Source organism: Scyliorhinus torazame, chromosome 13 (assembly GCF_047496885.1).
Source record: "Scyliorhinus torazame isolate Kashiwa2021f chromosome 13, sScyTor2.1, whole genome shotgun sequence".
Classification (NCBI taxonomy): Eukaryota; Metazoa; Chordata; class Chondrichthyes; order Carcharhiniformes; family Scyliorhinidae; genus Scyliorhinus; species Scyliorhinus torazame.
In genome coordinates, this window is record NC_092719.1 from 175,439,461 (window position 1) to 175,465,539 (window position 26,079).

General features: G+C 44.0%; 1 protein-coding gene across 1 annotated transcript in view; it reads right to left on the reverse strand.

Annotated features, from left to right (window-relative positions):
- cacna2d3a (calcium channel, voltage-dependent, alpha 2/delta subunit 3a) overlaps positions 1-26,079 on the reverse strand; it is a 1,400,547-nt gene that overhangs the window by 486,587 nt on the left and 887,881 nt on the right. The window contains exon 18 of the mRNA XM_072472475.1: positions 518-601. Within this exon, the coding sequence (XP_072328576.1) occupies positions 518-601 (84 nt within the window). The remainder of the gene's footprint in view (positions 1-517; positions 602-26,079) is intronic.

Here is a 26,079-nt window from a genome sequence, read left to right on the forward strand (position 1 = left end):
ATATCTCTTTCTGTGGCCTATTGTCAAATTTTGATGCAATAGTCGTTTTCAAACACCATGAGTAATTTTGCTAGATTAAAGACAATACTTAATTCAAATGGTTGTTGTTTGTTTCTTCAATTTCTTTAATGCTTCTTTCTATTTTTTGACAGAGAAGATCTACTTCATCATCTAACAACCACTGAACGTTTTAAGGCCTTCTATAGTTCTGCATTGCACTGCAACTCTTTTCTTGAGGGGCAGCACCCAAAGCTGAATGGAAGGATCCAGATGGGGTCTGAGCAAGGTCTTGTAGAACTGAGGCATCACTTTCTCACTTCCTCCCCTCTGTCGATAAGGACCAACATTCAATTAGCCTTTATGACTCACTGTGCACTAGCTTTTAGTGATTTCTTTACATGATGGTGAAAAAGGTCCTTTAAAAACCTTTAAAGACCCACAGAGTCTTCCCAACTTAGCAAAAATCTGGCCCATGATCTTGTAATTTAACAAACATCAAAACTAAATAGGGACTTACAATGTCATCATTGTCTTCCCATTCCAGTTCAGACAGGTCAACACTCTTGTAATTGGGTTTTCTCCTTCTTTTTCCTTCTTGATACTTTTTAGAAAACAAAATGTTAACTAATTTTTAAATAAATACAACATTACCCCCACCTTCAAGTCCAAAACAGTTAGATCCAAGGTAACAAATACACAAAAACCATTATAGGAATTGACGTTTTTCTAATTGTTCATGATTCAAGCAGTTTACAATCATCATTTGAGCGAGTGAACAGGTCCATGAACTCAGCTGCATTTTGTAGCAAAGAGTGGGCTACCATTCAGGAGGCTGTACCAGTGCCCAGTACAAGCCACATGAGCAGTCAGAAAAATGGATTTGATTGTTTTCTCACCGGCTGCCCCAGGAACTACCTCCTATATCTTCTGCCAGTCTGGGGTCATTGATAATAGGAGTACAAGACAAGGTAATTCAGGGGTTTGCTGGGCATTCCTTTCCCAAGTGGTTTGAAACTTGTAAGAAACTTGGGACAAGAAATCACCAGGTGGTATTCATATTTAATTCGATGCCACTGTATCACGTGATTGGAATCAGGCGATGGATGTAAGCTGCCAGTGCCTCCCTGTTAAATCTCAACCTCTCATTGTGTGCTCAGCAGATACCCAAAGAAGGAAATGTCCCCACAGTGTTCGTGTATGCTGCTATGCCAAATACCTCAATGATTGTTGTTGAAAACTTTATATAAATTATGTCATAAGAAAAAATGTAGGCTCACCATCACTGTTTCCACAGCGCTCTCACATTGTCCTAAAGTCATTCTGGAGATCAGAAACAACTCCAAACTTCACTCATGAATAATCTCCTCTTACCACCTTCCACTGCGCCATCTATTCTTACCCTCTGATATCAAATGCAAGGAGCTCATCTATTCATATGCAAAATTCAAACAATCTGCTGTCCTCGTAATGGCTACTTTATTAATCCTTTCCCTTTCCTGCTATATGTGGACAGTCACATTTGCTGACTCCAGGGTTCCATTCTTCGTTGCTTCCCCAACTTTACATCATCACCTGCTATCATAACAGAGGTCGCCATTGCCAACTATGGGCTGGATTCTCCGATTGCTGATGGCAAAATTGCATTCGGGGATTGGCTGGAGAATCCGTTTTGATGCTGAAATCGGGGGCGGCACCATTTTTCGGATGATCCGCCCCCTCAAAAACGGCGTCGTCACTGAGTACGCCGTAGGGACAGCCTCAGGATGTCACCTGAGGCCCTCCCCCAACGCTCCATCCCCGATGGGCCGACTTCCCGACGGGATGGGACACGTGGGCCCACTGTTTTCGGCGACCTCGCGTGGTGGTTGCGGACAGTGTCCAGCGCTGCCACAGTCTGGGGGGAGCTGTTCCACTGGCCGGGGGAGGGCTTCTGCGGGGCTGCGGGGACTGGTAGGGGGTGGTCCCGGGGGGGGGGGGGGGGGGTGACGAGGGGTGTACAAAGGGGCACTATCTGTCAGGCCGGATCCACGCGCGGTCGGCGCCATGTTGTACGGTGCGAGCGCTACAGGCAATTCTCCGTCAGTATCTGCAGGTATAGCCGGGGGCTTTGCGTGACGTGGCTGCTAGCCCTCCAGCGGGCAGAGCATCGATGCGGGTATGGCACCGACTTTTTGGTCGTAAGACTAGACACATGCTCCGGACATAGCCTCAAAATCGGAGAATCAAGCCCGATATCACTAACATAACGACCTGGATTAGTTAAACCTTCCTCCAGTTTAAGGTTGACAAAATCGAGCTAATTTCTTTGGATTCCACATATATGCTTGCCTACACATGCAATTTTGTGTCAATGTTACTCAAAAATGTGGTGGTATTGGCTGATGGAGAAATGGAAATGCCACACTATGTCATACAAAGAATTCTTTGTGGATATTATTTAGTTGCATTACAGGGTGATGCTAACTGCCCAGGTGGCATCCTGCCCATGCCGGGGATCAGGCCCGGGTGCCCTACCCTTATGAGGTGGGGTGTGGGGGGGGGGGGGGGCTCGAGGAACCCCCTAATTTGTAAGTTTAGACTTTGGTGGGGGGGGGGGGGTTTCGGAGGCCAGGGTGGTGGTGGCGGGGGGGCTATTAAAAATGGTGCCCTGATCTCTTCCTCCACTGGTGATCTGAGCTCGTTAGTGTAGAAAATGGGACTAAGTGCGGCCTTAGCGGGGCGTTCTTCACCGTGGCACAAAAGTGAAGCAGATTCCCTTTTAACAGCGGGGTCGTTTCCTGGTGCAGGTATTGAGAAAGGAGAACTTGGACGGTAGTTAGACTGGATGGATCAATGTTCGGAATCATCATGTGCCAACTATGAAGCACTTGAACTTAGAATACGCTTGTGTGAATTGTAGTAGATTATGATTAAATGCGGCATTGAGCATGGCAGAAGGTCCCCGTTGGCACTCAACTTACGCAACCTTATAAATATATAGACGTATTTGAAATTCCTTTAAATCTATAGTAGGTTGAATCTGAGCATTCACAACTGAATCTGAATTAAGTCAAATGAGCAATTCTAAACATGGAATATGCATCACTTCTGCTTTGTCAATATTCAACATTTATTTTATCAGCTGGAGCCACTTTTGATCTGAAGTAAACACATAAATCACAAATAGCCACAAGATGGCAGTCTACCCTCATTCACAACAACGACTGAGTCTGCTCCTACATACGCTAACATTCTATTTTTCTTAGTTAATTACAACAAATAATTATACTTCAGTATTTTATTTTCCTTTTTTGTAACTCTTAGTATAGATACCTGTCTTCATATATTTCTTTAAAAGCAAAATACTGCAGAATGCGGGAAATCGGAAATAAAAACTGATACTGCTGGAAATACTCAGTGGGTCTGGCAGCATCTGCGATCTCCACAGTGGCAGTGCATGTTAATGGTGTGCAGGCTGCTTGCAGATACAAGACACCAACAATCCCAGACAACTCAGGTGAGAAAACTCTCAGCCTCATTTGATGGAAAATTTTCCACAAGGCGGAAGGAACTGGTTGATGGCAAACTAAATTCATTGCACTTCGGTTGGAAAATGTGAGAGCTAACTGCTGATTGGAATGAAACCCACTTGCCAAGATTCAAGGTTACTGATATTAAGGCTACTGACGACCTGCAGCGGTCGCGCCGTACAACATGGTGGCGGCCGTGCGCGGACTCTTATTATTTCACAGACCTTATTGATTCTAATGTTTTATTGTCATTAATATTTGCATTGTTGAAGGGTATTCTTATCTAGTGCCAAGATTTCTGAGGACGCTATGTTACAGAATAAAGTAATGGAAAATCTATTTTAGGATAAAGTAACTGGGGCGTCATTCTCCGAACCCCCACCGAGGTCCCAGGTTCGATCCCGGCTCTGGGTCACTGTCCGTGTGGAGTTTGCACATTCTACCTGTGTTTGTGAGGGTTTCGCTTCCACAACCCAAAGATGTGCAGGGTAGGTGGATTGGCCATGCTAAATTGCCCCTTAATTGGAAAAAATGAATTGGGCACTCTAAATTTATAAAAAAACAAAAAACATTTTTTTAAAAGAATGTGCAAACTCCACACAGTCATCCGAGGTCGGAATCGAATATGGGCCTCAGGCGCTGTGAGGCAGCAGAGCTAACCACTGTAACACCCTTGTGAAAAGCCTTCTCCATCATAATTAACATTGTTCCAGTGACTGTTCTCGCACACTGTTACAGCTCAGTACCATCGGTTGTTCAAACTTTATGTGTCAGGAGAGTGGGAGTTCTCCCTGGAGTACAGGCAGAGTTACAGCATGTAAGAACTGCTCAGAGAACTTAATAAACTGTTGTTGTTATAAATCCTTGGTCACCAGTCATTGGAGCCCAGCACTTCGACAACGCCATTGGGAAAAATAGAAGCCTTATAAAATAATTAGATAAATATTTCAGGAAAAGTCTTCAGTAGTCTGCCTAAACTGACATGGAACAATGTTAATCATGATGGATAAGGTTTTTCACAAGGTTTGTTAGGTGGCCAAGGATATAATGTAGAAGCAGTCCTTTGCGAAGGTGAAGCTAGATTTGATGAGAGGTTGGGAACAAACCTCATGGTCATGGGCGGCACGGTGGTTAGCACTGCTGCCTCACAGCTCCAGGGTCCCGGGTTCAATTCCGGTCTGGGGTGATTGTCTGTGTGGACTTTGCACTTTCTCCCAGTGTCTGCGTGGGTTTTCTCCGGGTGCTCCGGTTTCCTCCCACAGTCCAAAGAAGTGCAGATTAGGAGGATTGGCCATGCTAAACTGCCCCTTTGTGTCCAAAAGGTTTGGTGGTGTTACTGGGTTACGGGCTAGGGTGGAAGCATGGGCTTGGGTAGGGTACTCTTTCCAAAGGCCGGTGCGGACTCGGTGGGCCGAATGGCCTCCTTCTGTTGATTCTATGATCTGTGTATTTAAACAGTCTAGAGATGGTGACAACATGTATGTACAAGAGTAAGTGAAGGAATGATCGCAAAGAACTGGAGCCTCGGTCAGGAGAAGTCGCCTAAAGTATCTATTGCTCTGTATTTGAACAAAGTCAATTGGATGGTTAAACATAATTAGACAAGTGATTGGTGTGAAGTATCGACCGGACCCTAAAATAAGGTATGTAAATGAGAATTCCGGAGGGAAGTGGGCAGATGGAAGAGAACTCCCCAAGGTAGATCCATGCTATCTTCAGCTTAAAGTCTCAGCCAGCTTGGGAGATGGCAGAAAAAGAGATCATTACCACAGGCTGCAAAGATCAAACTGTTCTGCCTTGCCATTCATTTGTCCAATCTGAAATCAGTCATCTGTTATGCGTCTTATGTTTACTATATCTATCCTGATTATGTGCTGTATTTATACTGTCACTCCTTAACAAATCTCTTGTGCTTTTCAATCCTTTTGGGTAATCTGTGACCCTTGATCAAATCTTTCACCTTATGTATGTTTCTCTGAAATGTTATTGTATTCTTAATAGTAGTACTGAAACAGTGAGGTAAAGCACTACTGTTTTCGGTAAGCACAATGTAAAGGTCAGAGAGAGAGAGAGATGGGGTGAGACTCAATTTGATTAATTTTTAGGGGTCAATGAATTGGCCAAAAGGCCGTACTCTGTCCGGTAACAAGTGGTGATTGGATCCTATCCCAGTAAGATGGTTCTCAGAGAGCTCAGGGAGCCGTTGAGTCCTAGACACAGAAATATTTCTCTCCCTCTTCAGAAAGGCTGAGTGCTGTATTCCAGAAGCTGCAGATAACCTGAATGAATGAACCGACAGGGGAACCATTACATGCTTCAAACAATAATAATAACGTGTTCTCTCTCTTTCTCCAGAAATGCTGTGAGTGCTGTATTCTGAAACTGAATGAAACAACAATAAAACCTCAAACTGAAAGCAAAGTTTGAAGAGGAGTAAGATGCTAGGAACTACCATCTGAAATAAAGACTTTTTTCCTTTTACTTATGATTTTTTTTTACCCCTTTCTTCCCCTCTATGTTTGCCTGTCACGTGTGTGTGTGTATGCGTGCGTGCATATAGAAGGTGGGGGCAAGTTAAAGTGGGGAATTTGAAATTAATTAATAGTTAACCAGCTGTATTTGCTGCACATTTCATTACAGTTCTTGTTATTAATATATAAAGTAATTGTGTTTACTCCAGGTCAAGTGCGCTGGAATTGACTGTGCGCTAGCCCAGGTTGTCATAACAATAAAAAAATCTAGTTTATCTTTACCATGTTGATAATAACTTAAATACTAGTAAAATATACAGAGAACAGAACTTTTAATGTGTAATTATGCTAAATATCGAGGCTAATTTATTTTTGCAGCACAAAGAATATAACTCAAGTGTCTTATTGGTTCAGAAGGTGAGTTTATTTGTCAACTATCCTAATGCTGTTTGGTGCCATCCTGCTCGTCTTTTGAATGAGTATGCTTCAACATTGATTGCCACTGTAATTTATGGTTCATAATACATTGTTTAAAAATTCATCAAATTAAGCTTTCTTCTGGTTAAATTAGAGATTCTTCTGCAATAGTTACTAAAGCTTGAAATTCTACTATGTCAATTGCTTAGCAGAGCATTGTATTGACATTATAACAGCAAAGTCTTCTGTCCTCTATAAATCAGATTAAATCATTGACAAAGACGGAACAGGAGCTGGGAATGAGATCTTCTGAGACAGAGTTTTTATAATCTGATATTTATTAAGGTATTTTTGACCTTCAACGTTTGACTGTCAACAAAGCTAATAGGATTTCATTGAGCTGTTTGTCAGACAGGCCAGATGTGATGAGTTTTGTTATTACCAGATGAAGTTGGATTCAATCAAATGTGTGTTGGAGGTTGACAGATGATTGGTGTTAAAGGAATTTTCTGGACCTGACAATATACAGGTATATTTACAGCTGCAACATCCGAACGGTGTTATTGGAGGAGTAAATAAAAACTGGACTCTTCATGGAGTTGTGCTTGGCTTTTTTTTTGGTGAAATATTCATTTGGCTATGCGGCATTTCCTCATCAATCTCTGATATTATCATGAACTTGTGGTTGATGTTACTGAGCCGTAATTATACTTCAGCCTTAAAGTTCTCAGTGCCACAAACTCCTACTGGAGGTGTAGTGAGGCAGCATTTCAAGACCAACCACTGGCCCTGACATGGACTCTGCCAGAAGTCACAGTGTCGGCTCATTGTAATGTTCTGGGGTCAAACAAAGTTGCAAGCTCTGTGAGGAACTATTGTGATCTTGAAATGGATCCAGGAGGGAAGGAAACATTCCTGAAGATGTCCTTGCAAACTGAACTTCTCTGAAAGCATAATCTGAATGCAAAGAAGCGAAGAAGTAGCTTCAACAAGAATAAATAAGACAGCAGCACGTCTGTGAGAGTGATTCAATTATTGTTGCAACTAAAATTGGTCACAAAGAGAAAAAAAATCAACCAAACTAAGTGACAATACAGTGATCGCAACCATAGAGAAAAAAGTGGCACAGATGGTGAGTGGCAAATCCCTAATGCCAAGGACATCCTGTTACCAAGTGCAGAAAGGCAGTTAATTAGTCATTCATTTAAATTTTAAACTTTGAAAACAATAGATCAATATGGACTTGAACAAAGCAGTGACAAACATAATAAGTGCTTTAAACGTCCCAGGCAATTACAGTGTACATGCACATTTCAGGACTTCCTCAGGGTCCTGAAGCGCTATAGTGACGTTAACATTCACCGTTGTTGACATCAGAATATCTGACCCATGATGTAAGATACAAATCCTCCAATGGTTGTCAAATAAACAAGTCACAACCATTCTATTATTTTGCAGGAAAAATCACTGAGGAGGCTTCTTGTATAATGAAGAGGTTTATTGGAAATGACAATGAGGTCTAACTATATACAGGCACAGAGGTCTTTAATAAAAATCTTTATTATTGTTGCAAGTAGGCTTACATTAACATTGCAATGAAGTTACTGTGAAAATGCCTTAGTCGCCACACTCTGGCACCAGTTCGGGTACACAGAGGGAGAATTCAGAATGGCCAATTCACCTAACAGCACGTCTTTCTGGACTGTGGGATGAAACTAGAGCACCCGGAGGAAACCCCCGCAGACACAGGGAGAACGCGCAGACTCCGCACAGACAGTGACCCAAGCCGGGAATCGAACCTGGGACCCTGGAGCTGTGAAGAAACAGTGCTAACCACTATGCTACCGTGCTGCCCCTGCTGGGTTGTTGAGAAATCCATGGACTGTATCTTGGTCACAGCTATCATTTGTAGAGTGGTGTGTTTGACCACTGTTTGCCTGTTAATGTACCTCATACTTACCTGGAATGTTTGAGTAAGACATATTATAAATTGTTTAAACCTTGTGCAGTAAAGTTTGTTTTGGTTTGGTCAAAATCCGGGAATCTTATGGCTTTATTCTATTAACAAGTGTCTTGAAACTCAAACATTGGGCGGGAATTCCGGGCCAATTCATTTTTTCCAATTAAGGGGCAATTTAGCATGGCCAATTAATCTACCCTGCAGATCTTTTTTTTTTTTTGGGTTGTGGGGGTGAGAACCTCACAGACACGGGGAGAACGTGCAAACTCCACATGGAAAGTGACCCGTGGCCAAGATCGAACCCGGAGGTCCAAGATCCATTGTATCTTGGAGATGCCAACCACAGAGCTGAAGGCAAAGGTTAGTTTTAGTTTAATTACATGAATTTTGAATCATTTTGAATATGTTTTCTCAACACACTTTTAGGGTCTTCACGGCACACCAGTGTGCCTGAATGTGGCCCCTCCTATGCACTTAAGCACATTTCTTGTGGGTGTTCTCACCCGCATCTGTAACACATATCATAATTAAGGACTGATGGTCTGATTTTCTTCCATGCCTCTGATTTTGATTTGATTTGATTTGATTTATTGTCACATGTACCAATGTACAGTGAAAAGTATTTTTCTGCGGCCAAGGGAACGTACACAGTACGTATATAGTAGACAAAAAGAATAATCAACAGAGAACATTGATAAATGGCACATCGACAAACAGTGATTGGTTACAGTGCGGAACAAGGTAGTAGGGAAGATGCTGGAATCTATCATCAAGGAAGAAATAGCGAGGCATCTGGATGGAAATTGTCCCATTGGACAGATGCAGCATGGGTTCATAAAGGGCAGGTCGTGCCTAACTAATTTAGTGGAATTTTTTGAAGACATTACCAGTGCGGTAGATAATGGGGAGCCAATGGATGTGGAATATCTGGATATCCAGAAAGCCTTTGACAAGGTGCCACACAAAAGATAAAGATGCATGGAATTAAGGGGAAAGTAGTAGCATGGATAGAGAATTGGTTAATTAATAAAAAGCAAAGAGTGAGGATTAATGGGTGTTTCTCTGGTTGGCAATCAGTAGTTAGTGGTGTCCCTCAGGGATCAGTGTTGGGCCCACAATTGTTCACAATTTACATAGATGATTTGGAGTTGGGGACCAAGGGCAATGTGTCCAAGTTTGCAGAAGACACTAAGATGAGTGGTAAAGCAACAAGTGCAGACGATACTGGAAGTCTGCAGAGGGATTTGGATAGGTTAAGTGAATGGGCTAGGGTCAGGCAGATGGAATACAATGTTGACAAATGTGAGGTTATCCACTTTGGTAGGAATAACAGCAAAAGGGATTATTATTTAAATGATAAAATATTAAAACATGCTGCTGTGCCGAAAGACCTGGGTGTGCTAGTGCATGTGTCGCAAAAAGTTGGTTTACAGGTGCAACAGGTGATTAAGAAGGCAAATTGAATTTTCTCCTTCATTGCTAGAGGGATGGAGTTTAAGATTGGGGAGGTTATGCTGCAATTGTATAAGGTGTTAGTGAGGCCACACCTGGAGTATTGTGTTCAGTTTTGGCTCCTTACTTGAGAAAGGATGTACTGGCACTGAACGGTGTGCAGAGGAGATTCACTAGGTTAATCCCAGAGCTGAAGGGGTTGGATTACGAGGAGAGGTTGAGTAGACTGGGACTGTACTCGTTGGAATTTAGAAGGATGAGGAGGGATCTTATAGAAACATATAAAATTATGAAGGGAATAGATAGGATAGATGCGGGCAGGTTGTTTCCACTGGCGGGTGAAAGCAGAACCAGGGGGCATAGCCTCAAAATAAAGGGATGTAGATTTAGGACTGAGTTTAGGAGGAACATCTTCACCCAAAGGGTTGTGAATCTATGGAATTCCTTGCCCAGTGAAGCAGTAGAGGCTCCTTCATTAAATGTTTTTAAGATAAAGATTGATAGTTTTTTGAAGAATAAAGGGATTAAGGGTTATGGTGTTCGGGCCGGAAAGTGGAGCTGAGTCAACAAAAGATCAGCCATGATCTCATTGAATGGCGGAGCAGGCTCGAGGGGCCAGATGACCTACTCCTGCTTCTAGTTCTTATGTTCTAAGGGACCAAATACAGCAAATACACGAGCAAGAGCAGCATAGGGTGTTGTGAATAGTGTTCTTACAGGGAACAGATCAGTCTGAGGGGGAGCCGTTGAGGAGTGTTGTAGCTGTGAGGAAAAAGCTGTTCCTATGTCTGGATGTTCGGGTCTTCAGACTTCTGTACCTATTCCTGGGATCTCTGTTCAGTCTCCTCTGTGGCTGGCACTTGGGGTGCTATCCCAAAAGCTGATTTACCTTGCCTTCCTGTATGTACTGTAGCACAGAAATGCCCTTCTAGGCACATTCAGTGGCTTGAGCTATTTCTATTATTTTATCCAGAGCAATTTTCGTTTCGGCTAACCATTTCTTTTGTACATCGATATTGTTGATGTCACATACCAGGCGGTCACGTAACTTGTCACTAGGGCCGAGCTGAATTTGCAGTGTTCAGCCATTTGCCAAAGTCTGGCAACGAAAATTGATATTGTCTCCCCGGGGTCCCTGATGGCCGAATTAAATTTATAGCACGGCAGTATAATGGAGGGTCTGTGGTTGAAGTTCCCTTTCACAAGTGTCACCAGCTAATCAAACGACTTAGTGTTTGGAGCCTCTGGGGACATCATTCTTAATGAGGTTGTAGGTATGCAGTCCACAAACTGTTAACAAAATGAGCTTTTGCTTATCATGTCCCATAATCTCATTCACGATAAACAAATACCGAAGCCTCTCGATATATTGACTGCAATCTTCGGCCCCCTGGTCGAATAGATCGAGTTTTCCTACCACAGGCATTTATTCTAACTCACTGTTTTTCTGCCGGCCTTATCTTGTCCGTTTCTTGGATATTTCCAATGAAACCCCTTCCCCCATGAATTTCGAGGCTTGTGTTTGGTGTCCAATTTACCCTCGTCGCCAATGTAATAGCGCAAGGTATCACGGAGGAGGCTTCTGGTATAACAAAGAGGTCCATTGGAAACAACAATAGCATCTAACTATAGACTGGCACAAAGGTACCGCATTGTAGGCCTTTACTCCTTGGCTTCCAGGTCCACACTGCCCAGGGTCCCGTGCTTTTTCCTCATTGGTTGGGGTTCACACGCTCCCGCATGATAGGCCCCGAGTGGGTCACATGGCCCATGAAAGAGTGACCCTTAAAGGGGCCACACTACCACAGCAATATTTTCCTATTAACCCATCATAAGGCGCAGGAGGCAATTGGTGTACTCTAATCTTGCCCATCTGAGGCCATAGAGGAAGGGTTCAGGAGAAGTCCCATACCTACAGTTGTGCTAATGTTCAAATATTACAAAACATTTCAGGTTTCTGATAATCATCCTCTGAATAGACCTCTACATGAAAAGAGCAGTAAGGGAATGGCTAGCAGATACGATTCCACATTTTTCTGTCTTTTCTTCCCCCCACAGGAGTTGGAAACACAGAAGCAAAAGCAGGGAGAAGATGGTTGTTGTTGGTGAATGGCAATCACGCCAACCCAAGGGTATTACTGCAGGAGTTTGTGCGGGCAGTGTCCTGGCCCAATTAACTTCTGCTGTTTCATCAATGATCCTCCACATATGATTGGAAGTGGGGCCTTTTTCTGCTGATTGTACAACATTTGTTTGTATTACAATTATTTTAGATTGCATTGTTTAATATTTAATATAATGTTGATGTTGACTATTATAACCATGCTGGATGCTTTAGTAATCCCTGTTACATTATATTGATTGGCTTTTAGCTCCCATTATCTTGAAAATCTAATTTGCTAGTTACTGGAGCATTGGGACAAATAAATCACCCTCAAAAGAATACATTTTAATAAGTTGTCATTGGCTAGTTGAATTTTCTCATTCCACGACTCATTGACTTTTTTTAATGTAATACAATTACGCATTTTAACATCTCAGCTTTATAGGGATTAATTTGATAATAAACAAAGTGAACTTTCACTTCAAGTACATTCTGAAGCCTTTGGAAAATGGATAAACAAAGTACAAGTACCTCTCCCGCCTCAGTAAAAAAAAATTGTAATTTTTATAGTCCCAATAAGTTATAGAGCTAAAAAAAAAAGATAATTTCAGCAGCTAAATAAATGACACAAAACTGAACGTATGGTCTAGCCTCATCATAACCAAGCTTTATGCTGCAATCATTATCTTTACGTAAACAATTTATGTTACAAGATGGAAGTTCTAGGGTTGCTTATATTTGAAAAGCGGGAGAAATTCTGGATGGTGGAAAGCTGAAGTATAAACAGAAAATGCTGGAAAGTCTCAGCCGGTCTGGCAACATCTGTGGAGAGAAACAAAGTTTCAAGTTGGTGACTTTAAACATCGATTCGAAACATTAACTTAGTGGGCGGAATTTTCCGTTCTCCCCATCCACGGGACTGGAAATTCCTGCCAGAACTGACCTTCTGCTGGTCCACCAAATTTTCCATCCTGCCTGCTACGATTCAGGCGGAGGGTGGGGCCGAAAAACCTTTCCCTGTTTCTCTCTCAGATGCCAGATCTGTTGAGTATTTCCAGGATTTTCTGATTCTATTATTGCGAATGATGGGTTATTTTCCAACATTTCTAGGAATGGCTTAATCCACTGACGAACGCATTATTCACATTCCTGACTCTGTTCCCTTCTCCGGTTACCATCCTTGTTTGAATCGGACACTTCGCGATCAGTGAAGCCTCAATTCAGCTTCTGACCCCGTATTCCTTTCATCACAAACAATCCCTTCTTGCACTTCAGTAACACTGCCTGCTGCCTCTACCATTGGCTGCTGAAAACTCACGTCTGCCTTGATTACTTCAACTATTCTAATGAAACTCGAGTTGCTCCCATCATCCACCCCTCTGTAAGCTTCAGCTCATCTAAATTTACACGGCCTATACTATTCCATAGCATCCCGCTCTCGCATCATCTCTACGCTCTGCATTAGCTCTCAATCCCCCAAAGTGTCAATATTTTTCATTCCTAATCTCATTTTTAAATCCCTTCATCGCAAAATCTTACTGATCTCTATAACCACCTCCTGCCCTATAAATTTTACACCATGCAACATAATCCACGAAAAAGTATATTTTGGATTAACAATTCAAATGAACGTTTGTGAAAACTGTGAACTCCTGTGACTGTGGTCTCATGCAACTTATACTCCCCGACATCTTACTGTTCACAGTCATACCAACAGCATACTTCAGAATTCTAACCCGAAACCAGTTTCACCTTTTCATCTCCCCGCCACTCACCCCCTCCTTTAAAACCTATTCTCTCTTTTGGCAAATATCCTATACTTTTACTGGTTTAATCGGGAGATTAACTCCCTACTGAAGGCCAGGTCTGAGGCCTTCAAGACAGGTGACCCTGACCTACACAAGAAATCTTGGTACGACCTCCATCCACAAAGCTATCAGGGATGGCAAGAGGCAATACCAGACGAAGCTAGAGTCACAGACTAATGTCACGGACTCTCGTTGGTTGTGTTAAGGCTTAAATAACATAACGGGCTACAAAGCAAAGACGAGTAGAATCTCTGGCAGCAGCGCACCCCTCCCCGATGGACTCAATGCTCTGTTTGAGCAGGAGACAATCAAGCACATTCTCCCTGTGTCTGCGTGGGTTTCCTCCAGGTACCCTGGTTCCTCACACAAGTCCTGAAAGACATGCTTGTTAGGTGAATTGGACATTCTGAATTCTCCCTCTATGTACCCGAACAGGCGCCAGATTGTGGTGACTAGGGGATTTTCACAGTAACTTCATTGCAGGTGTTAATGTAAGCCTACTTGTGACAATAATAAAGATTATTATTATTATTAACTGCACCTGCAGCCTCGGACACACCCATACCCACCGTCACAGCTTCCGAAGGCAGAACGGCCTTCTTGAAAGTAAACCCTCGGAAAACAACGGGTCCTGACGGAATTCCTGGTCATGCACTCAGATCCTGCGCAGACCAACTGCCGGGTGTGTTCACGGACATTTTCAACCTCTCCCTACTCCTTTCCAAGGTTCCCACCTGCTTCAAGAAGACCACCATCATACCGATGCCAAAGAAGAACCAGGCAACATGACTCGACGACTGCCATCCGATGTCCTTGGCATCTATCATTATGAAATGCTTCAAGAGGTTGGTGATGAGACACATCAACTTCAAACTCCCTGAGTGCCTTGATTCACTGCAATTCGCACACTGCCACAACCGGTCCACAGCAGACACTATCTCCTTGGCCCTACACTCATCCCTGGAGCATCCCGACAACAAGGGCTCCTACGTCTACAGCTCATTGACTACAGCTCCGCCTTCAACACCATAATCCCAGCCAAGCTCATATCAAAACTCCTAGGACTTGGCTCCTCCCTATGCAAACGGATCCTTGACTTCCTGACCCATAGACCACAATCAGTAAGGATAAACAACACCCCCCTTCTCCACGATAGTCCTCAATACCAGTGCACATCACCAACAACCTCTCCTGGTCCACCCACATCAACGCTACGAACAAGAAAGCACAACAGCGCCTGTACATCCTCAGGAAATGAAGGAAATTCGGCATGTCCACATTGACTCTTTCCACTTTTTCCAGATGCACCCTATCTGGCTGCATCACAGTCTGGTATGGCAACTGCTCAGCCCAAGACCGTAAGGAACTAAAGCCCAGTCCATCACACAAACCCGCCTCCCATCCATCGACTCTGTCTACACCTCCCGTTCCTTTGGGAAAGCGGGCAGCATAATCAAAGACCCCTCCCACCCAGGTTATTCTCTCTTCAGGCAGGAGATACGAAAATCTGAGAACATGCACTAATAGGTTCAAAAACAACTTCTTGCCCGCTGTTACCAGACTCCTGAATGACCCTTTTATGGACTGAACTGATCTCTTCACACATCTTCTCCACTGAGTAGTACTGCACTCCATATGCTCACCCGATGCTGTGTCTATGTATTTACATTGTGTATTTATGTATGTCCTATGTTTTTTCATGTATGGAACAATCTGTCTGGACTGTACGCAGAACAATACTTTTTACTGTAGCTCAGTACACGTGACTTCCCTCTCAGTGCTGTCCATTTGTTTTTTCGTTTGACAAAGTTCCCCCGTGTGGGCCAAAGTAACTGGCATAGAGTGATTGAGCTTCTGACAACACTGAAAGCTAATGGGATACACTGCCAACTGTATAAAAATTATTCCATCACCATACAACGTAGATCAGGATGCTCAGTATAAAAATGAGGAGCTGACCAAAGATTAACCAGTCCCCAGGATGTAATGCAAGTAAAATATACCACAGAATAATATTTTATTGTGGAAAATGTTGCAGCCAGTATAATTTATTAAACTTGGGTTATGTAGGCACTCAGGGATAATTAGAATTATATTTTCCCCAGTGTATATCTCCCATAAATGTCATACTTCCCAAGCTACAGCATATAGATTATAATTTCACACTTGCCCATTTGACATACACTCCTGAGTATATTTCCCTTTTACTTTGTATTACTGTATTAAAATAACATATTTCTTAACGGTTAACTGATTATTTGCACTCATTTTTCTTTGTCAATGAGTCAGCCTTATGGTGGGCAGCTGGTTGTCCCATTATTATTACTGATCTTTAAAAATGAATTACCACTGTTTGCCGTTTATTTCACAATGATTTTCACAGATTTGTCATTACAGGTTGAGCATCCCTTATCCGGAATGCTTGGGGCTGAGTATGTAACGGATTTCGGAATTTTTCGGATTTCAGAATATAATGTACAGCATGTTGGGACCTGCGCATGTGAGGCGTGTTCAGACTTACCCATGTGCGGCACATTGGGAACTGCGCATGTGTGGCTCATTGGGACATGCGTATGTGAGGTGCGTTGGAACCTGCGCATGTGAGGCACGTTGGGACTTGCGCATGTGAGGCGTGTTGGGACTTGCGCATGTGAGGCGTGTTGAGACCTGCGCATGTGCGGTGTGTTGGCACCTGCGCATCGCCTGGGAACCTTCCCAGAATCTTATGGGATTTCCACTCATCACATCATGTCGGCGCTTGAAAAGTGCGGATTTCAGAATTCTGGGGATGCTCAACCTGTATTTGAATTGTTTTAATCCAAAGTATACGTCTTCATGGATTATGTTATGTGCTCCAAAACATCCAGGGTGGGATTTTCCAGCTCTTCCCACCAACAGGATCTTCCGGTCCCGCCAAAGGTCACCACCCCACGGCGGGTTCCCTGGCGGTGCGACCGGGAAGCAACGCAAATGGCCATCAACCTCGGCGGGACTGGAAGATCTCATCGCTGGCCAATGGCGAGCCGTCTCTGCCGCCGGAATCCCCGCTGTGGGGGAGGGGGTAACGGGAATGCCGGCCCCAGACAGCAAAACAACACTAAACTTCTTTCTCTTCAATTATTACTTTATTATAATCCACTGTGCTTGCTATTCAACAGTTGAATATAGCACAAAATAGGAATTAATATATATATATATAACAATTTAAAAAATCTATGAGAAATATTCTGTATTGTACACTATATTCCCAACATGGGACACATGTTTTATTGGAAACCTTCGTGGCCACATTAACCCGACAGTGAACCGCATTGCACTGACAGCAGTACCAGCAACAAGGCATTTCTTTTTTCACCTCTGAGCATTCTTTTATTTGCTGATTCAAAAATCTAGTTGACAAGAAGATTCCTCAGCCAAATATTCCATTCTCTTGCTAGCTGGTGCATATTTCAGCTGCAACTGCCAAGCAGGCCGATTGGAAACTGGATGGGCAGCTGCCATAAGTACATCTTTTTCCAAGTGACAAAGAGAAAAGATTCCTCTTACAAAACGAGCTCTATATCCATGTGGTCATGGAAGCTTTGTGAATTACTGTATCCTAATATTATACTTAGCTCTATATTTATCCCATACCACTGTTGTTGTTCACAGTCTTCAGTACATGTTGCCTTGGCTTCCCCATCATCTGCATTAAAGTGTACGACGTAGTGAACTTCTCTGATTTCCACGTGCTCCTCAACCTACCCAATGATTCTGGGGTAAAGCAGGAAACAAAAATCTGGGCACTCAGCAAGAGGGTGACGAATACTCAATTTTTATAGATAATTGCTGCCGTGCATCGGTGATGGAGGGAGTGAATGTTTGTGGACGGGGTGCCAATCAAGCGGGATGCTTTATCCCAGATGAAGCAAAGATTCTTGAGTGTTTTTGAAGCTTCACTCGCCATTATACTCTTGACCTGTGCCTTGTACATGGTGCGCAGGCTTTGGGGAGCCAGGTGGTGAGTGACAGAATTCCTCTGGCCTGCTCTTGTAGCCACAGTAATTACATAGCTGCTACAGTTCAATTTCTGGTTAACGGTGAGAAGTTTGGTCATCGGGGATTCAGCCATGGTGATGCCAGTGAATTCAAGGGGAAATGGTTAGATACTCTCTTGATGCATTTGGTCATTGCCTGGCACTTGTGTGATGCCAATGTTACTTGCCACTCATAAGCTTAAGCTTGAATGATATCCAAGTCTTTTTCCTAATAATAATGGCAGTAATAATCTTTATTAGTGTTACTGCAATGAAGTTGCTGTAAAAATCCCCTAGTCACCACACTCAGGTTTAGGGTAGACTGAGGGAGAATTCAGAATGTCCAATTCACCTGACAAGCACATCTTTCAGGACTTGTGGGAGGAAACCAGAGCACCCGGCGGAAGCCCACGCAGACATGGGGAGATGTGCAGACTCTGCACAGGCAGTGACCCAATCCGGGGATCGAACCCAGGCCCTTGCCGCTGTGAAGTAACAGTGCTAAACATTGTGCTCCGTGCCTATGGACACAGACTGTTTCAGTATCTGAGCATTTGTGAATGGTGGTAAAAATTCTGCAATCATGAGCAAAGATTCCCACTTCTGACCTTATGATGGAAGGAAGGTCATTGATTGAGCAGCTGAAGATGATTGGGCCGAGGACACTATGCTGAGGTACTCCTGCAGCGCTATCCTGGGACTGAGATGATTGACCTCCAATAACCACAACCATCTTCCTTTGTGCTAGGTGTGACTCCAACCAGTGGAGAGTTTGCCTCCTGGTTCCCATTCACTCCAGTTTTCTTAAGGCTCCTTGATGCTACATTTGGTCATATACTGCCTTGATGTTAAGGGCAGTCACCTTTAGCTGACCTTTTGAGTTCAGCTCTTTTGTCTATGTTTAGACAAAAACTGTATTGAGTTCAGGAACAGAGTGGCCCTGGAGGAACCCAAACAGAGTGTCAGTGAGCAAGTTATTGCTGCGCAAATGCCATTTGATAGCACTGTCGAAGATACCTTCCATCACTTTACTGATAATCAAGAGTGGACTGATGGAGCAGTAACTGGAGAGCTTGGATTTATCCTGCTTTTTGTGGACAGGACTAGCCTGGGCAGTTTTCCAAATTGCCGGTTGATGCTGTGGTGATATGCCTGTGCACAGTTTTGTAGAGAGTTAGCAATGTGACCTCCAACCAGCTGGTGGCGTCAGACATCATTCACATGACTTGAGGTAGTAAGTTAGTAGTAAGACGTACGAGAGGATAGATGCACTTAGAGTAGTTCCAGGAGAATTCACTGAATTCATTTAGTAGTTATTGTCTGTATAGTAATCTGTTTGTTATCTTTTCACGTGTTTGTAAATAAATCACCTTTCGACTTATCAAACTCGATGCTCTGTGTACCTCATTACAACAACAATGTCGCAAAGTACAACATGATACCAAGAGTGCAGAACATTTAAAGATAATGAGAGAGAAGACAAGGCAAAATAAGTCGAAGAACGAAAAGAGAAGATTCTTCCGCCGGCTTTGTGAACTACGGCCACCTGCAACTCAATGCAACAAATGACAGTGAAGTTAGAGATGGAAAGTTTAAAGGTGTCACACCAACCTCAAGTCTCGGGTAGCATAGATTAAAACTGACGCGTTTCCATCAACAATTTAGACTCTATGTTTCAGCTCTTGACCTGCAGGCACAGACTGATGAGAGGTGTATTGCGTTGCTGCTCATGGTAGCAGGTCCTCAAGCAATAGAAATATACAATACCTTTGCTTTTGATAGCGAAGAGCAAACTCCACACGGATAGTGACCCAGAGCCGGGATCGAACCTGGGACCTTGGCGCCGTGAGGCAACAATGCTAACCACTGCGTCACCGTGCTGCCCCTAGTTGTGACAATAGCAATGATTAACCTGATTTCATCAAAAACAGATGGACAACTCTCGTGATGCTGAACGACACATTGATAAAATGCGACCTCGACATGGGAACGAGGGCAGACCTCCTCAGTCTATACAGTTTGGACGGGCTGTGAGTTAAACCGAAAGTCGTCAATCAGCCGAGACCACTGACAGACGACAGTGGGAAGGAGGTTGAGATGCTGGGAGTATGTGAACGTGAATTATGGGTGCACGACAAAAGTCATATAATACCATTTTCCATGTGGATACAAACAGCAAGTTCATCACAGGAGCAGATGTGTGTGAGGCCCTGAACCTGGTTGAGCAGCTGTATGTTCCAGACAGCGAGGTGGCAGAAGATTACCGCGACTCACAATGAGATATGCTGGTGCAGATATACGATGTGAAACAAGCGAAAGTTAAGGTGGAGGACAACAAATCAGATGAAGAGATGGAAGAGCCAATGCGAATGCCAAACATCAGGCTAACCGTCTTCAAGAATGTGTATTTACTCAGTGGTATGTTACAGGAGCATGATGAGCCTATATTATAGCATCTACAAGGTGTGAACGTTAAATGTTCAGAGCTTGAACAGTCAATGAACTTCACTCTGGAGTTTAAGTTTGAGCCAAATGAGCATTTCACAAATGAGGTAGTCACGAAAATATACCAGATGGAATCGTGGCCTGACGAGTTTGACTTTTCATTCTTTGACGAACCTGAAATCATGGGATGCACAGGGTCCCAGGTCGACTGGAAGAAAGGAAAAAAATAATCACACGGAAAACAATTAAAAACGAAGCAGAAGCAAAAGGGTCGGAGTGCTTGTAAAAGAGTTAAGAAAACTGTACCAAATGAATCATTCTTCAACTTCTTCAGTCCTCCTGAAGTTCCAGAGCATGGAGTGTGAAGTGAAAGTTCTGCAGCGAGCCTAGTTGATGACGTCAAAACGGGGTCGCCTCTTGCGTGAACACATAATTCCATTTGCAATGTTGTATTTTACAGGAGAAGCCATTGCAGATAACGATGACTCCAATGACGATTACTACGATGATAATGACATGCATTAAGTGTACGATGAGAAAAGCATAGACTCAGATGGTGAGCTAGATGAGGACGATGATGAAACGCTATACCGGTGGTTGGACGGGGGTGACGAGGTGATTACAAGGGACGCCCAGTCTGCGCAGGACAACAATAACTGTGAAAGCTCTAAGATGGCGTATGCAGAGGCTGAAAGTGAGATTTCGGTAGCAGACACATCAGATGTGAGTGACTCAGCTGCTGGACTGATAATGGAAAAAATCATCCCCATCCTGGAGAAACTGGCTCCAGAAGCATACGGTGTATCATCTCAGGCCCACAAAATGGTTCCGGTAGTGGACTCCACAACGCTCGAGGCCACTCCTCCAAAAGACGTGCTAGAGGAGCAGGTGGGTGTATCTGTATGCAGCTCCACAACAACAGACGATACATACACCATACTACCAGACAAAGATGAGCCATCAGTTGGGGCACAAACACAGGATGCAGGAGCAGCACCCAACGTTGAGGGCGTGGATCCAGCCCAGAGTGTGAGCCTCTGCAGCCCTCTACTGATGATGCTGACCTGACCATGACCACACAGTCCCTCATAAGTATGCCAGCACTGGACATCTCAACAGATGATCCACAAGCAACCACTCCCATGGCACACTCCAACGGCAGGACGGTTGTAACCAAAACCAAACAAAATAAGAGGCACAGTCAGAGGATCCCTCCCACAAAAAAGAGGATACCATGAGTCCCACCTGTGGTACGAAACAAGAAGACATCGGCAATGTGGCCGACAGGCCAGAAAGTAAAAGTACACAACGACACAGCAAAAAGCATTGCGTTAAAAAATTTAAGAAGCTGGTGACGCAGGCAAGGCAAGCAAGGACACCAGTCTTCAGGATACATCGTGTCAAAAGGTTAAACACGATGTTAAGAGAAAAATGACCTGCAAGAAAATCGGTATTCCAGATGCAAAAGTGACATCGGGAAGCTGATAAGAGCCCAGAAGATCAACGGGGCGATGCTGTCATAGATGTACAATAAGCTGTGCACCAGAGGTACGTTCATCAGGCATATTATGTTGTTTGAAGCACAGTTGGCATATATATAACATGTGTAAAATAGTAGTGCAGATCGTGTTTTTGTAAGACAGAGTAATACATATTAACATTTCCAAAGGAAGGGGGATGTGGTGATATGCCTATGCACAGTTTTGTATATAGTTAATAATGCGACCTCCAACCAGCTGGTGGCATCAGACAACATTCCCATGACTTGAGATATCCGCCAGTTAGTAGTAAGACGTACAAGAGGATAGTCACACTTCGAGTAGTTCCAGGAGAATTCACTGAATTCATTTGGTAGTTATTGTCTGTGTAGTTATCTGCAGGTTATCTTTCCACATGTTTGTTAATAAATTATCTTTCTAGTGAAACAACTAGATGTATTGTGTACCTCATTACAATGGCCATATGGCAGAACACAACATGGTGCCAGTGTTGTAGCTATACCGGAACAGCTTCGATCAATGAGCTATTTCAGAATTTATTAAAACCTGAGCACTTCTGACATAGAAAATCTATCTTAAAACTGAAACTAAACTTTGTGGCAATTTAGAAATTGCTGAAGGTGACAGCTATTAACAATGACTTGGAAATTAATTACTGAGATATCTATATTTATACTTTGTTTATTCAATTAGAATGGAATTAGAATGTAAGCATTACTCCTTAAAGCATTGTTATTTATCCAAGAGGCAATAAAACAACATCTGGGTGCAAATATATCCACCACAAGATTTTAATTTCTTCATTTAAATGCTAAACCATCTACTTACTTCCCACCCTCCTGATTTCTAATGAAATTGAAGTGTCATTTTTTTGCTCAATTTTTAAATAGTTTTAATATTTTGCAATTGAGTTACATAAGCCTCTTCATAGTGCAAGGTTGAAAATAGGTTATCTCACATTCCAGGCAGGCTTCCGAGAGGAAAGAGGTTGGTTGCATATGGATGGCTGACTCCACACAAGGACATTCTAGGAAAGCGAAGTCCAAACAACAAAATATGTTGCTTCATTAAATTTATGGCCATAAAATCTGTAATTATTTTCAAATGATTTAGTGAATGGAATCTGATAATTTCACAATAAATAGAAGCTGGGCTTTTGCACACTTCATTTTAATGGGACAAATCCTTTGCCAAACTGTTTTCCTGTAAAATTTAGAAGTAAACATGTAGCAAGGGAATGCTTGCTTGAAAAGCTTAGATAATGGGATCATCCGACCTGTATTCCTGGCAACCCCCTGACTTGGTCATTTTCCCTGGTTTCTCCTCCCATGCAATTCACAAGCAATTTCACATCACTTCCTTGCATCTTAAGCCACCCATATCCCCATAGCTCTTCCAACCCATTTAGTTCTGTGTTTCTTGCTCAAAAGGCACTCCCCCCAAATAATTGACCAATCCCAATTTGGCTCTCCATTGATCCCAATACTTCTGCTATCATCATTCTTCTCAACTATTCTCTCATGTCTGCCTTTGATGCTCCTCTTCCCTCAAATACGTTTGCATTTTCTCTCCGAATTGATCGTTCTTGTAGATCTCCCATGTAAAGAATGCAGCCATACAGTGACAAGCTGGTTGACTGACCTAACCGTCACCAGATCTGACTGGGCCACACCAAGTAATACAGGAACAAAATCAGAAAATACTGGGCAATCTCAGCAGATTTGACAGCATCTGTGGAGAGAAAAGGGAACTAACGTTTCAAGTCTGGCTGACTCACCATTTAAAGGTCCAGGCAATAGCTGACCGAGGCGGTCGTCCAGCCCGACTGTCTGCTCCTCTTCCGCGGCTTTTTTGGAGCCGGCTATCCTTGCAAAGGGAACACCTAGTGTCCACAGGCACCATCAAGGCCTTCCATGCTCGGTGGGCGCCGCAGGGGTGCTTTAGTGACACCTTTAATCACATTTTGGTTTAAGTTTTTAAGTTTAATTTGATATTTGCTTTTGTTTAGGGCAGTGTCCCTTTAAGGAGCAGCCCCTTATAATTTGTACCTCAGATTGTTGATTTAGTTGAATTATTTGGAACTAAAATAGTTTGGACCCGAGACTGAGACTCAGCCTTTGGTGTCAGGGATGGCAGCTAGTGCCTCAGGACCAAGGGTCAAGGGGCACAGCTCCCGAGGGGGCCCCAACTCCTGCATGCACGGTTCCTTCGATTCCTCCCCTCCCCTTCCCAATGGCCACCTGAGTGCTCAGGTGTCCACGTCCAGGAGTGATGGTAAAACACAAATCGCTCCTGAAAGATCGTCCAGTGATCGCATGTGCAGGGGAAGGCAGCACTGGACTGATGGCTGCGGGCAAATTCAAGGAACCTCCCTGTTTTGGAGATGGGATGGGAATAGATATATCCCATGAAAAGATGCCCAATGGGTCAGGGCATGGTAATCGTGTGTTGGTGGAAAACAAATCTCTCTTTCTCTATTCCCTCGCAGGTTTATTGACGATATTGCGATAGAGCCAGTGGAGATAGCAGTCATTCTGATCACAGCGATGGAGCAGGAGTGACTCCAGCTTCAAAGTGTGGCCGCACAGTTGCTGGATTGTCACCATAAGGACTACTTGGCCCCAGGCATCCGGAGACTGCACCAGCTGAGGAGGGAGTTTGAAGGCGACTAAAGCAGTTGAGCTGACTTCATCGAATTGACCGACACCATATGCTGCCGGAGACTTTGGCTTACCAGGGAGGTGGTGAGGCACCTTTGCCATGTCCTCCCTGACTTGGCACAACATGATACAAGAGATCATCTGCTGCCTGTGACCGTGAAGGTTACGGCAGCACCGAATTTCTATGCTACTGGATGCTTCCAGAGCTCCACCAGACTTTGATTGAAATATCACATGCATCCTCACATAAGTACATCATGGAGGAGTTCTGTGAGAAGGTGGGGTCACTGATCAGAGACTATGTGGAGTTGAAACAGAATGGGGAGGTATTGGCGGCCACGTTTTGGGAGGAGTTGAAGCCGGTGGTTCGGGGGGATGTTATCTCGTTCAGGGAGCACAGAGACAGGAGCAGTAGGGAGGAGTATGGGCGGTTGTTGGGCAAGATAGTCGAGGTGGGCAGGAAATATTCGAGTGCCCCCACCAAGGAGAGGTTGGCGGAGAGAAAGAAGTTACAGGGGTAGTATGATAGGTTGACGACGGAGAAAGCAGTGAGGCGGGTGCAGTATGAATATGGAGAGATGACGAGCCATATGCGAGCCCATCAGCTACGAAGACAAGCAGCGTCCAGGGAAATTCTGAGGGTGCGGATAGGAAAGGGGGACGTAGTGTTGGAGTTGGGGAAGATTAATGAGGCGTTCAGGGAGTACTATGAGAAGTGGTATGGGGCTGATTCGGGTGGTGAGGAAGGAGGCATGGGGCAGATTATGGATGAGCTGGAATTCCCATGGCTAGATGAGGGGATGAGAGTGGGGGAGGCACTGGAGGAGCCGCTAAGACTGATCGAGGTGGTGGATAGCTTAAAATGGATGAAGTCAGGGAAGGATCCGGGCCGGATGGCTACCCGCCAGAGTTGGCACCACACTTACTGGGGATGTTTAGCGAGCCGCTGGAGAAAGGGAAGCTGCCAGAGACACTGACCCAGACATCAATCACACTAATCCCGAAGAAGGGAAAGGACCCGTTGGAGTGTGGGTCATACAGGCCATTTTTAAACATGGATGTGAAAGTGTTGGCTACGTTGGTGGCAGGGAGGGTGGAAGGATGCATTCTGGGGGTGATTGCAGAGGACCAAACGGGTTTCGTAAAGGGCAGGCAACATTCCAGTAACATTAGGCAGTTATTGAATGCGATCATTACTCTGTCGAAGGGGCAAGTACCAGAGGTAGTGGTCTCTATGGACGCAGAGAAGGCTTTTGACCATATGGAGTGGCGATACCTGTTTGAGGTTTTGGCAAGGTTTGGGTTTGGACCCAGATTTGTGGCATGGGCGCATATGATGCTATTGTTCGTATCAGACCCATTGGAGAGAATGGAGAGGATTATAGACATGATGGAGAGGTTTGGGGTCTTCTCGGGCGATAAGCAGAATGTCGGAAAAAGTGAGGGGTTTCTGGTGAATGCGCAGGTCAAGGAGCCAATCATGCTGCTCATGCACTATCAATTACGACGAGATGAGAGTCGAGAGTCATCGAGGCTTTATTAAGCAGAGATGTGTAGCCTCCTGCAGCTGCTGCCGAAATGGCTGCAGCTCGGTGAGCACACACATTTATACTCCGCCTACTGGGCGGAGCCAGCAGGTAGGGATCTATCCCCGTACCTGTAGTACAGGAGCCTTACCACATTACATCCCGTATGTGATATATACAACAGTGGTGGCTACCACATTCACCCCCCTTTG